Here is a 15,459-nt window from a genome sequence, read left to right on the forward strand (position 1 = left end):
AAAATTGAGAAATTACTAAAGAGCGCACCTTTATATATGTACCTATTATACCTACAATAGTTTTGGATTTAACTATATAAACTGAATTTGATTTAGTTATACCCAGAATAGTTGATACGACAATAATTTGATATAACGCTATACCTACGTAAAATTTAATCGATTTTTACCCTCGAAGGCGAATATTAGTTCATTAATTTTTTTGTTTCAGTGGAGAGTAAGTAACTTTTACTTAATACCATGATATACCATGATATTATATAAACAGATTTAATAGTCGGTTTTTGATAATTTAACTTTGATGTAATAACTCTAATTTAGCTTGTGTAATGTCTATAAGGGTATTGATTTTAATTAATAGTGTTATATAAGAAACACATGTAGGTATATAGGTATATTGCTTATTTATTAATATTTTTGTAGGTATTAAATGTATTGCCTATTAGTATTTTTTTTTTAAATTTAAATGTGAATTGTTAAAAATTATATTTATCTTTTTATAATCATTTTACAATAATTGTCACTAAACGTTTTTATATAATATTTAATTAATTTTGATTGATCAATTTTTTAATTTTTAATTTTATTTGTTAAAAATAATATGTATTATGTACCTAACGTATACCCCATGCTCATTCACTCCCAACCAAAAATTCCATATAGGTACAATTTCTGCTGTTTTTGCTACACAATTTTTCAAGTCCCTCGGTCATATGTGACCTAATGAATTAATTATTTAATTTTTCTTACTATTAATATCTTTAATTAAATAGGTTGAGTGGTATTTATATAACATAAAGGGTCATAATTTGTTTCTTCAGTTGTACATTTCTACACATATCTTAAATATGTAAATTAATTAATATTAATAATTAAGTCTTCCGTGATTCAGTGTAAATAGTGTAATTATTGTTTATATTTAAAAATATAATTAATACCATTGATTTGTTTTAATTAAAATTTTTTCTATGTTCACATAATAAAATCTGTGATTTATTTGAAGTACCTATAGTTGTCAATAATTAATAAAATATGATTTTGTAGAAATTGTATTTCTTTTGTATTATATTATAATTTATTATTTATTATTTTATTATTCTAAAAAAAAATTGTCAATATTACTTTATTATTTGTCTGTTAAAACAATAATAATAATATAATTTACCTAATTAAGTTATAGTATAATGCTATTTATTATTCGGGGTCTAGGACTTTTCGGCGCTGCCATTTCGGCGACGCCGATTCGGCGAAAATGACAAAATACATGTTATAGTGAAAATTTCTTTTAGTACAATATTATGTGTAATTAAAAAAAAATATTAAGTTATTAAATAAGTACTTTTATTAAGTACTAAATTTATAAAATTCAAGTTCAACGACATTCGTGACTATAAAAATAGTATAATTATAGTATATAGTAATAATAAGAATTGGGATTTTAGTACAAAATAATACACATATAACTTATAGTCAGTTATTTAGATATAAAATAATATAGATTAAAAATCTATATACATTTGTAAAAAAAAGCGCATCATCAAGATCTGATATAGGAACGAAAGCTAATGCGATAAATGATAATACTTTTTACGTGTATGCAAAGTTCTGGTTCATTTTTTTAACGAGATATTAAATGTAGCTCACCTAATTTAGATCGAAAGTTTTGACATAAGTGAAAATAACATCCAAATATTTGTACATTTGGGAATGCATCTTTTATAGCTGTAAAAGCAGCAAGTTCGAAATCACAAGAAATTGAGTCTGGATTTAAATTTGGTTCAAGCGTTTTTAACATATTTAATAATTTTTCATAAATACTATCCTTTTTGCTTGGAAGTAGTGGAAGTAAATTATTGCCGTTATATACCTATTTACTATCCATTATTATTATTTATATTATTATTACACCATACATACATACATAGGTACAAGTTATCTTCGATAACAATTTTATCATAGCTAGTAGTAATAGTAGCCAATTAGTACGTCCAGAACTAAACAACTAATAAATACAAAAGTAACAATACTATAAAAATAAAATATAAAATATAAAATTTTTTTTCCAATTTTTTAGTTATTATAATAAATATAATTTAAATGCAATTTTATAGTGCATTTTTTTATTTTTTTATTCTTATACTTTATTTTCATTATAACATGTATTTTGTCATTATCGCCGAATCGACGTCGCCGAAACGGCAGCGTCGAAAATACCTATCGCCGATACGGCAGCGCCGAAAAGTCCCATTCCCTATTATTCGATTTCTCGGATTTTGATATGTGTGCAAATGTAATTTTCGCTCCATATATTTTTACTTAAAAACAATGAAGCTTAAACAAAATTAAAGTTCAACTATTTTGAACACAAACGTTGTTGTGTTGCTAATGAGGGTTCAATAGGATTATAATATTTATATTAGGGGGTCATGAAAATCAATCAATGTTCTAAACAGCGTACTATATGTATAATTGCGTATAGTATTTATTTATAAAATTGTCCTCCACTGAATAATTACAATTTATAGTAAGTAATCATTTACTCAGTTAGTTTACATTCGTAGATTTAATAAATGACTTTATAACAAAGGCAACTAATTATAAAGTATGTTTATATATTTAGCGTATCACAGAAAACTTAAAGACGGTTTTAAAGATATCACTGAATTGAAAAATCAAGAATCTAATTACGGTAAATTTTATGAATACTATTAACAAGTTATCTTATTTTGACTCATTTGAGTGTAATTTATCTATCTTAATATCTTTCGTATCAAATTAATTTTAATAATATATTTTTATATTTGTAACTTTAGTGCTTATTAATATAATATTTTAATAATAATTTGTACTATTATCAAATTTTATAATTATCTAAAGTAGAGTAAAAATTAATAATTAAATTTAGGTATACTGGTAATATAGGAAATATAATTTTTATTATTTATATGTAATATCTCGTAGGCTATATTATAATTATTCATGTATTAAGAATAAGTAAACAGGCATGTAATCAGCACAATTTAAGATATATTTAAAAGTTAAAGTATATATTATATTGTGGTTAGCAGTCAGCTATATAACAGTGTATCATTGTATACATGCCTCTATTTTAGTCATAGGATTTTTGCAAAGAGATTTAGCCTTTTATTGCAGTATAACAGATCAATTAAAAATTATTATTTTTTTATCAAAAAAAAAAAAAAAAGTTAGGCAAATAAGTACCGCTCTGCTGTATATTACATGTCGAGTGAGTCACTATTATGGGTGTTAAATTTAAAGGTGTGAAGTTGGCATTACATTGTTAGCAGAACTTTCCAAAATATATCTAACAATGTTTAGATAGACTTGTTGGACATATTTGGAAATTGTTGGAGCCTCCTTTCCAACCATCACGCATTTTATTTTGTAATGCTAACTTCACACTTAGCATTGCATGTACGCTATAACATATTTACCATTTAACAATTTCCAAACAATGTTCAAATACACTTGTTGGTAATTATTGGAGCCTCCTTTTTAACCATCCCAAATTGTATTTTACTATGCTACATTGTTGGAAACTTGTTATAAATTTAATAATAAATTTTTTTATACAAATTCATTATTTATTATAAAATATACATTAAAATTATGGTGTAAGTAACTAAAAAATGTTGTCAATAATGAAATAATAATTTGATCCAAATATGTATCCGTATACATAATTCTATACCATTATTATAACAAATAATCAAATCGAAATATGATCTCATTAAAGTATTAACTAATTATTATTAGTTGTTCACTTAGTAGTTAGTACTGTCGTATACGCGTCATGCGATGGCTTGACGTATAGAATAGATATCTCGGTATCCGATTCCCAAACCTTTAAACAAGTAGTATTGATACCTGCGGTAAGCGCTTACTCAACAATCCTTTGGTGATCACGATAACAAGTACTACACAAAGGACAATTTAATAAGACCTCGCAAAGTTTATACGTTATAACTTTATGGTTGCTTTACTCTTAAACAACTGACCACGATAACGAGTACTGGGTGTTTGAGAGTGAGATCTCTTTAACCTGGACAAAATGGTACTATTTCTCATCTGACCACGATAACGAGTACTGGAAGAGAAATAAAGTATTAATAGTATTATATAGTATCTTGCTATTTTCTACTAAAGTGTTTCCTCGCCACAAACACTTTGGTGTGTACCTCGATATATGAGAATAAAAACAAATAGCTATATTAATCGAAATAAAATTAATATATAATACTATAATAGTACAATGAAACAATAATTAAAAGATATTAAAATATGAATAGTTGTTAGCTGTAACACACCAGTACACCACAACTGCCCGATCGCTCCGCTCTTGTCGTCGCCGTCGACAATTTCATTATTAATTTTTGTTGAATCGGCATTTATTGACTCCCGCTCCGCATATAAAATAATATTTCGTTATATATACAACATTACAGTAGTACTTCTTCTTCAGTCTTTTATTATGAAAACTGTGAACACATATCTAAAGCGTATAATTGGATTATCCGCAATTTTATAACTTCATCCAGAATCCAATATATTTTTTTTACCATGTTTCTTTAGTGTAATATAGCCGAACGCTATACCCTATAATATAAATTATAAATGAGGTTCAATTGTTCATTAAAAAAAAAATAATAATAATAAAACTATATAGAAAATATTAAACTTTATAGTTAAAGAAAAAATTATATGAGTAATCTAATCATTTGACTTTTCCATATTAATTAAAACGGTCGTCATAACCGAACATTTTACACCGTTCAATAACGCACACATTTATTCTATTGTTAAAAAGGGAAATTTGAAAGGTCGATAGTTCAAAACCACACACATTTGATTCACAAATTCATGCGTTACACTTACACCTTAACAAAAAACCAAATTTTAAGATAGAATTAATCTATTTCAGGAGTAACACTCGAACTTGAATATAATTTTAAAGATCTTGGGGTAATGTTCGACTACAAATTGATTTTCTCAAATCACACCGAAATGATTAAAAATAAACCGATGGGTAATCTTGGATTTATCAAAAGGACATGTTGATCATTTAATGACCCAACAGCACTGAAAGCACTTAACTGTTCGTTTGTCCGCTCTAATCGCGAGTACTGCAGTCCTCTAACTTGGACCAATATAATACAGAAAAACAGAAAAATCTATCGAGTCAGTTCAAAACAATTTTTAACGGTTTATTTCTTTCAAATTTAATATTCCTAGACCAATCCATGGGTCATATCAAAATTTTCTTAATTTTTTGAACTTGTCAATTCTTAATAATAGGCGTTAATTTTTACTATCAAAATTCTTATGCAACTTAATATTGGGTTCTAATGATTGCTCCGAACTCCTTGCCCTAATCAAATTCAAAATAAATTAATTTAATACCTGGGATCCTAAACCATTTTACCAAATTCATTCCAGTAGAAACTAAAAATATAATATAACTAATAATATACTAAATGCACATCATATAGTATCATACATTTTGAAAAATATTGTAAGGTATTAAAATAAATATTGACAAAACATTTTAGTTACATCATCTTTGTGTATATATTATAAATGTATAATGGATTTAAAAAAAAGTCCGACAAGTGTATTTAAACATTGTTGGCTCGATTTGAATAATTATATATTAATGCCAGGTGTGTATTTTGCAGTATTTACAACGTTTAACTTGGAATAAATGAAAAGGGGGCTCCAATAAACTTCAAATTTCCAATAATGTAGCATTACAAAATAATATGTGTGATGATTAAAAAGAGGAGTTCTACAAATTCCAACAATGTCCAACAAGTCTATCTAAACATTGTTAGATCGTATTTTGGAAAGTTTTGTTAACAATGTAGATTGTAGGTACTTCACATCTCTGTTAAATTTGAATTCAATGATATATCATTGTATACGAAACACAATTCTAAGAAGACAGTCTGTCAAAATATAATGTCACTAAGTATATTATTTCAAGATAATATTTTTTTTTATACCAATTAAAGTAATTAATTTTATTTTTAGTATTAGGTTTTAAAGGTTTTTAAATTATTATAATAGTATATAATATTTATTTCATATTATATCAACTTATCTATACAACTCAGAATTTAATAACATCTCTCTGTAAATACCATAAAATAGTAAAAATAATATCTTAAAATAAATCAAAAATTTCATTACTTATAGAAAAATTCAATAAGATATAATAAACGTAGAAGTTTGAAGTTCCTACAAATAGAATAATGGTTTTTCAATTATAACAAAATAATTAACATCCTTAGTTATTGTTTAAATAAGTAATTTTGACTAGTTTTATAATTTTTTTTAGATTTTATAGTTTCAGTATAAATTACTTACAAGAAGTCGTTTATTACTTTTTCAAAACTTAGAATAAAACAAAAGGTTTTATGAATTTATAATAAATAATTTGTTTTTTTTAAGATTCTGACGAATATTGTTAACGCTTTTAAACAAAAATCAAAAATAATAACCATTAAGTTTTTTTAAAATATTTTAAGTTAAAATGTTGACAAAATTTATTTAAATCACTAAAATTTACAATTACTTTTAATTACTTAATTGTTGTTGACATATTTGGTTTAGGTTTATATTTATTAAGAATTTTATGTCAAAATGAGTTGTTACCTATATTCCATAATTCAACAGGATCTTTGGTTGCCTTTTTAGCTATTTTGTTTTAAAATTTAATTAGTATATTCAATATTTGAGTGCACACAGTGTTGTTTTTTTAGGATTGTCTAAGTTTTTGAGACTTTGAGAACACTGAGTGAGTCCATGTATATGATTGTACAATATTGTGCATTGATTCACTTTAGAGGAAGTTAATTCTGTGGCTTTCAATAGAACTAGATATTCCGCTGTATAAATTGAGTTGAGTGTATTGGGATGCGATGAGCTGTTTGAATGTTAGGCTGGATTTCAGTTTCTTATGTATTTTTTGACGCATCTACATATATTTCCCAATGTGTTAGTAGTAGTTTTTCAGATTGAGGAAATTTTATTTGTATATATAAGAATGCGTTTAAGTTTTTAAGAAGGAAGATAGGTTGAAATAGGTAAATTGGTTAGGGGTAATCCATGGAGGTTATTCAGAGTTTTGGTGATGAAGTATGTTTGTTAAAAAAATATTAAGATCTGAGGCATAAGTAGCTATTTGATATTTGAGTGCTAAAATTATTTAGATTATTATTTTAGCATGGGTTGATTGGATTTTTTGTTGCTATTATTGTTCTTGTAGTATATTCCAATATGTGCCTTATTCTCTTATTGTTCTTTTTCTAGTAATATTGAGCCTGTTAGATTTATAATGTTAAGAACTGGACTACTTTTTAAAGCTCTAATTGACATTCTTGGGACTGGATTATGGATAAGGTATTAAGGTCTAGTGTTTTAATTGTAGTTGATATTGATAAATTATTTTGTTATTAAAAATTAATACAATTATTAGTATTTATCACTAATTTTAGATAATTTAATATAAAATTGTATACACACTTTTATAACAAAACTTATAAAAAAAATGTTGAGTACAATTTAACAAATATTTTTTATGAATATCTGTAATTTAATTGTTGACAAAATTTGATACCTATTTGATCGTAAAATAATTATTTCAGTGTTGTAATTTAAAAAAATATTTATCGTAGAAACTTGAGATATTCAGCTATTAGGAATTTTTAAAATTGTCATTTTCTATACTCAATTATAATGTGAAAATATTGAGAATCGATTTAAGCTATTTATAGGTATTTCGTATTTGAAATTTTTGAATATATTAAGTTTTTTTTATCTTTAAGTGTTGTTAAAAATATTTAGGCTTTGAAATGTAATACATGATCCCACATACATTATAGTTTTTATGTTTTAAAATGTTTAGTTATTTTGTTGTAATTCAAAAAATACTATTCGGTTTAACTTTCCGTCATTAAGAATATTATTATTTACTACTATACACTACTCACAGTGACATTTTCAAAACATTTATACAATGATTGAAAATCTATTATTTACATCATTCTACGGTACGCAGTATTGAATTAATATAAATAATATTAATAGCAGCTTATTATAGTATTATACTATATAAAATAAAATTATATATTTGTATTATTGAATTCAAATTTAACATATCGATTTTCAAACTATATTGATACATTTATTATATCTGAGTAGCTTCCCCGGTTTTATTATTGTTATATTGACATAGCGTGTTTAATATGCAATAAAAATAAAAAATAATTGGCCATTACGAAAAATAAAATAATAATTTTTGAAAAGGCCTATAACTATTGTTATTCTCTACAAAATAAACCTGAATATGAGCCAGCAAACTAGATAAAATCAAATTACTTACGAATGGCCTGCTCTATTGCAAATTTCCTAGTCTTTTCACATGCAAAATAAAATAATTTCTCATATAGTCAATCCATTATTTAGATAAAAACTATGCGACATGCCAACATATCACAGCCCATTGACCATAATATTATACTTATATCAACATATATAGTAAATAAACATTTTATTTTTTCATGACCTTATATTGGCCTGACACTGATATTTGAATGACAGTTAGAAATTTTAAAAGAGCTTATGACGCAACAAAGAAGGCATATGAAGCAGTTGAAGAGTTTGAAAACTATGTAAACAAATCTCTAATAAATAAAAGTACTAAGGAAGATTACGAAAAAAAGAAAAATGATGCAATACAGGAATACCTACAAAATCAAATGCCTGAATTAAATTCTGCTGATGGTAGTTTAAACTTATTTAATTTAATGTATTTGTTTTTTTAATATAGTTATATTGTAAGATATATTTTAATCATATTATACACTACTCAGTCAATTACATAAAATGTATGCATATTGTATACACTACAATTTTATGGAGAAAATAATAATAATAAAAGTTATGTGTTTGGACGTGTTTCTTATAATGTGTTTGAGCGAGACAATATAAAAAATAAAATTGTAAAGATTAAGATAAAAACATTATATAAAATCTATAGAGAATTTTATATCAACCTAAATATGGCATAGTCTTTTATGCAGGTCGGTCAACTATAGTAGAACCTTATCATATTTTCAAATGTTAATTTGCTTGAACATTGGAAACAGAAACTTGTATTATAATGTTAGTGAGTTTATGTCAAAAATGGATCTTAAAATTGATTATACTTTTAATACAAAACGAAATAAACGAGGCATTTCAATTAAAAGTTATACTTTTAGCGAATCTAACCACTTTAAAAACAGGTATTTTAGTTTTAGATGCACTAATAGAAAATGTACCGAGTCTGTCAAAATGAGAAGGAAAATAGATTGATAAAATACAGCATCCCAGGACATTAAAAAAGGTCGCCCAAATACATTACCATGTTTAAAATCACTCGTCCTAACGCATTATACGTAATTGCCCAAATACATTGCAATTTTTAAAAATTCGCCCATACGCACGATGCCCCAATTATTGATATTATCTTTCTATAATAGTAACCAAACAACGAAATATTTGTCGAAATCGAACCTTGAGTATATGCACTTAGAATTTATATAGGTATTTAATGAAAGATAAATAACACGATTTTATGATAAAGTTATATTGTAATAAAAATATAGTAATATGTAACATACTACTGGAACGCATATACCCCCCCCAAAAAAAAATTTGTTTAGGCCACCTATATTTTTTAAAAAGTTTTTCAACAAATGTCAGGTTTTTTATTGGAGAAAATTATAAAATTTACTATAAGTACTTCCTAAACAGGGTATCCGATAGGTACTATGTGTTATGAGATCGTTTAATGTTCATGCATACATTTTGTATTGTAAATTAATAATAAAATTAGAATGATTGAGCTACGTTAATATTTTATAACGACAACGATACCATGTTATGTATACCGTATACGCCACGTGCTATGTATTTAGCATCTATTATTATAGCTAATCAGAAAAATGATTCCGGTCAGCCCATTCTTAAATAATTTGCATGTCAAATTAATATAAAAATCTTTTTACTTTTTATTTGTTGTTTTTTTTTATTAATTTATTTTCATCAATTGTTTTTATTGTTTTTTGTGTAGCAGATTTAATAAAAAAATCTTATGTAACAAAAAAAAGATAAATAGAAAGAAAATGTTAGTAATAATAATTTAATTAAAATTTGTATTGTTTTATTAAATAAATAATTTCGAAGTATTTATAATCTTCAACAATAAATGTTACAGTAAAATTGTAAAATTTATATGTAGGGGTGCGGGGGCGAATCACCCCGCGGACCTATTCTATGTTTATAATTTTAGCCCCCCCCTTCTAATAAGCCAAATTTACGCCTGTGGGACTGCACCAGGGACTGTTTATGCATTATTCCGTTTAATATGTTTTGTATATTTTATATAGTATCTTTATATTTACGTCAAATACCGAAAGGCTATAATTATATACAATCTTTATAGCCATATTGGTACTCATAATCTACATCTGTATAACAATCGAAAGTTATGTCCTAATACGTACTTAATATTATAAGTAGAAGGTTAATAGTGAAATACAATATAGATACTTGCACACACAACACACTGGACTCACGTATGAAAGAATATTCGTATTAATTGCATATTTCAATAATCTTAACATATACGACACTATACATACTAGATTATTCTCCGTACTCAAATAAAATCAAATTTTTTTATGTGTTTCTAACAGTAAATTGGGGTGGAAATACTGAAAATACACCACCCAGATACGTATTTGAAAATTATGAACTTTACGTCAATCCAACAGAAGATATCTATTACAGTGAGTAAACCCTCAATTAATTAAATATATAAATTTTAACTAAATATACCTATTTTTTAATTGCATACCACATAATCTCCGTATTATATTGTTAATTCTTTTAAAGTGGACTTTATATTATGACCATGAATTTCTGGTATCCATCATTGTAAACAATATTTTTTAAGTTAACTATATAAGTCTATAACCAATACATTTTTGTTATTTTTATTTTTTGTATGACTTTAACTTAATAAAAATGTAAATACTTATTTTTTTATCATTTAGTGTCTAACGTAAAGCAGGCTGAACATGATTCTATTGAAAAAAGAACGAAAGGTAATTTTTTTTGTTTAATGTAGTGGAGTAGTGGAGTGATTAATTGGATTACTATACTATACAGAGTGATCCTTTTAATTCGTTCTCTGATTTATTCATACCTATTACGCCCCCAAAGTTGTTCGAATAATGATTAAAATGAGTAATGGTTAAGTTTAACGATTAAATATAATTAATCTCCTGTGCCAAAAGAGCGTCAAAGATTTACATACCTCGATTTTTTAAGAAAAAAATATTTATTTTTTTTTAATTACAGGTCGTAATAAATATTTGTTTTTTAAAAATGTATATAGAATTTTTTTTTGGGAAAAAATGTTTACAATTCTTATTCTGAATAACTATTTTCTTATTTCTAGATACGATAAAAAGACAAATTATTATATTCGATTTTATGAATTTTGAGAAAAAAAGTTAATATTCCATAATCCATACTGAAGCTTAAAAATATATAGAATTGATTTTATTTGATAATTAAAATAAATTATATTAATTAATTCATATCATTAATTAAATGTAATTTAAATTGACTAAAATAGTGTGATGTAAATTAGTAACAAATGACAGTTAATAAAATATTATAAACCAATATTTATAATTTTTACATGCAATTTTACTCCTCCATTAATGTTCCTTTTCTTGAGTCTGTATATGTTTTTTGAAAGTCGCACGAAACTTGTTGTTAATATTATTGTTGGTTTTCATCTTTAGTTATTTTGTCATTAAACTTTTCGATTTGTTTAACCCCTTGCCATAAGCGCAATTTTAATAAAAAAAACTGAGGGTATTTAAGTTCTTCATTTTCCAATCATAGCGTTGTAACGCTACTGAATGTGATATATTAAAAATATATCTGAGGTTGCTAATTTTAAAATTGGGAGAGCTAATACACCCTAAGTGTCTTGCTAATTGCACCTATGCGGCCCTTGCTCAACAACATTATTAACAACAGGTATATTTTTAATTATTAAATAGTTACATAGATTCTGAACATATATAAAATCTACAAGACCTTTGTTTAAAATTGAAGTTACTTGGTTTGGTTTGAAAATGTATTGTTGTTTGAATTCGTCTTCAGCATTTGTATTTAGAGTGGTTATCATTTTTTTCTTTGTTTCAACAGGTAATAATTTCTTAAGAGAAATGATGAGTTCACTCTAACAAATCCAAATAATTAAAATTATAATATCAAATAATTCATAAAGGTCTATAACTTAAATCTCTAAAGATAAAATTACAAAAATAGATTTTTATTGAATTTAGTTTTTGCATTTTATCTTCAATAATACCGATAAACTATTATGTATAATATTATATACCTTCCTATTAAATTGTATGTATCAAGAAGTTATACTCAGGGAAATTCTAACTAAGGGGAGAAATTGCCCCCCCTCGTAAGTCATGAGGTGGATTGATCTACATAGTAATTGGCCAATTTTATAATTTAAAATTTACGTTAATGTGTGTATTTGATATTTTTTTTTTCATATATCAGTGGAGTCAACGATTAAAAATAGATATATATTTTAATCGTGTTAGAGTCCGAATATCTTGTTTTCGTAAATACGTATTCGCGGTCATAGAGTATAAAAGTACCATAATATATAACCATAATCGCGATTCGTGCATCGAAAAAAAAATGTAGTAATTGCTAGTTAGTAGTTGCTACAACCGTATAATACAATATAACATAATAATTCCAGACTATATTTCTGATAAGTGATAATATATTTCACACTTTGATGTCAACAAAATTTAATATTTTTATAATTTTAATTATGGTTCTATATTCTATATCTGAATCTCATATAAATTAATATTGATTTTTTTTATTATCCCCCTCTCCACACAACAAAGGGCGGGAGACGCTCCTGGTTATACTTCAATATTAAAATACTATAATACTTATTATATTAATAAAGAAAAGTTCTATATTGTTCATTTGTGTGTCGAAATACTCTAATACTCTATCCATAAATTATAAAAATAAACAAATTTTCACCTTAAAACGCTATTTTTATATATAAACAAAATGATTCTATGAACAATAGTAAAGAATATAAAATTTAGAAAATAGTTTTTTATACAAACATTTTTTTATTCACTTTTGTACAAAATTGATATTTTATTGGTCAGATTTAAAAATATAAAATAATTGATGAAATTCAAAAACAAATAACTTTAGAGCTTTTGTGGCACGACTTAATATTTTTTCAATTGTCAAAATTAAAACTTCTAATGTTTCATTTGTACTGGACCAATCTAGGGGGTGTAACCTGAGAAATTTACATTTTTTTTTCAAAACCACCATACAAGGACCATCCTTAGGACGCCCGAGTGCAGAAAAATAACGGTTACTGCATGTATGAATAGTGGTTGGTTTTTGTTGTTGTTTTTTACAAAATACAAATTTACAGGTACCTGTTATGCATTAACCGAAACAGAATATTATGATGTAATTTTAAGTAAGTAATTACGTTTTTTAAGTTCTATCATTATTGTTTAAGCATCAACAACAAGGTTATTACTTTATTAGTTACTTATGGCTATTGATCGTGGTATTGCATGAGCAGGTTATGGTCCAGCTCATTGTTGTTTCTTATTAAACAAAAAACAATAAAAAAACATGTTTAGCATGCAAACACGACTTAAGCGCATTTATACTTGTGACTTAATATGACTTGCGAGTGCGGATTTTATTTTATTAAAATTGCTGGCTTACATTAAAAAAAAATAACTTTAGGTAGCAAGTATTGGTACGAGTATATTGTATATTAAATAAAAATAACTAACATTAAATTGTTTAATTTTATTGTTTGGGAATGTAAATAGTGTATCATAGTAAGTATATATGTTTATATTATTTAATTAATAAAGTATTAACTATTCAATTCATAATGTATTTGATTCATATTCATGCATAAAAAACGTGCATTTCAGCATCAGGGACGTATTTAGGAATTTTGCGCGCTAGGTAAGAAAAAAAAACGTGTACCGTATTATATCAAAATGCTTTCCAAAATTCAAAATTTACCACCCGGAGCCCAAGACCCCCTAGCCCCCTAAATACGTCTCTGGTCCCCACTGTATTATAATTTATACGATCGTATAAATTGCTCATAACGCGAAATCGCCAATACTTTTTCTTATTATTGCAAAGTTGTCAAAAACCAAACAGTTTCCCCACCTTCTGCTGCTGTTTTGTAAAGTGTTTAGCCTTTTCTACATTGTAAGTTATCTGCTACAATACTTACTCAATATTATAGTAAATGCCGTACAAAAAACCTCTAAATTGCTTATTACAACAAGAAGGGATCGCTTGTATGGTGGATTTTAATTATAACCACTTAAATCACACAAAGTAAATACATTTAATAACATTTGTATAGTGTTACCAGATCCTCAGGATACATATGAGAATTATGAACATTATTATTTCATGGCATGTAAGTTTTTAAAAATTATATTTAATCAGGAACAATAACCTATTAAAATAATATTTAGGAATAATTTGATATCAAAATCCTCATAAAACTTTTCTAAAATAGAATCTAAAATAAAAAAATATCTAACTATAGTAATTTCCATTTTTGGATCTATCTACATCTAATTGGATGCTACTTATATAGTTATGTTTTTAGATAGTAAAATAAAATAATGTATTATATATCCAGGTTTATCTCGAATTATCTGTCATGTTTGCTGTTCTTACTTTATTATTGTAATACTGTTATACGTTTATATTTATACCATTATTATAATTACTTATAACGAGATCTGAAGTTTTGAAATTTGTATAGAATCTATTAAAAATTGCTTAGTAATTACTACTAATTAGTAGTATACAAATATGATTAATGTTGTTATTGGTTTAATAACTTTACTGTAATTAGTATTAGTGATATTAATATAAATTCTATGCCCTGCCAAAAATACAAAAATAATTCTAATTTTTACTATCAGTATTATATAATAATTTAACATTTATCTATTTAATTAGTAGAACTATTCGGTAAGTACATTGTTATCATAGAATATAAATCTTAATTTTAATAATTTTTTATAAAAATTAAACAATCAATTTTATTTTAATTTAAAATTGAATGAGTTATTTTGTTTTTTAATGAGTCAAATTAATATTATGTATAACATTTTATGGAAATAAATTTTTATTTAATTTAAGCACATTATTAGATAACTACTATAAAGTATATAAAATATTAAAATATAAATTACAAGTTTTCATGCCATTTAATTAGAATATGTCTAATTAAGGTTTTTTATTTAT

At 25.2% G+C, this 15,459-nt stretch overlaps 1 protein-coding gene across 2 annotated transcripts; it reads left to right on the forward strand.

Moving 5' to 3' along the window:
- Positions 1 to 2,157: 2,157 nt before the first annotated feature.
- Positions 2,158 to 13,860, forward strand: LOC132923107 (uncharacterized). Of its 2 annotated transcripts, none has more exons than XM_060986929.1 (5): positions 2,158 to 2,689; positions 8,623 to 8,805; positions 10,764 to 10,856; positions 11,124 to 11,174; positions 13,589 to 13,860. In XM_060986929.1, the coding sequence occupies exons 1-5, from the start codon at positions 2,605 to 2,607 to the stop codon at positions 13,642 to 13,644; spliced, it is 468 nt and encodes a 155-aa protein (XP_060842912.1). In that variant the 5' UTR covers positions 2,158 to 2,604; the 3' UTR covers positions 13,645 to 13,860. The 2 variants fall into 2 exon arrangements, with proteins under 2 accessions (XP_060842912.1, XP_060842913.1); XM_060986930.1 differs by lacking the exon at positions 13,589 to 13,860 and adding an exon at positions 13,438 to 13,516 and having other exon boundaries at positions 2,590 to 2,689.
- The last annotated feature ends 1,599 nt before the right edge of the window (positions 13,861 to 15,459 follow it).

The sequence above is a fragment of the Rhopalosiphum padi genome, chromosome 2, assembly GCF_020882245.1.
Source record: "Rhopalosiphum padi isolate XX-2018 chromosome 2, ASM2088224v1, whole genome shotgun sequence".
NCBI classification, from domain to species: Eukaryota; Metazoa; Arthropoda; class Insecta; order Hemiptera; family Aphididae; genus Rhopalosiphum; species Rhopalosiphum padi.

Coding starts and splice junctions, on each gene's coding strand:
- LOC132923107 (XM_060986929.1), top strand. CDS start 2,605: ATGTTTATATATTTAGCGTATCACAGAAAACTTAAAGACGGTTTTAAA. Junction 8,806..10,763: donor TGAATTAAATTCTGCTGATG/GTAGTTTAAACT, acceptor TGTTTCTAACAG/TAAATTGGGGTGGAAATACT. Junction 10,857..11,123: donor AACAGAAGATATCTATTACA/GTGAGTAAACCC, acceptor TTTATCATTTAG/TGTCTAACGTAAAGCAGGCT.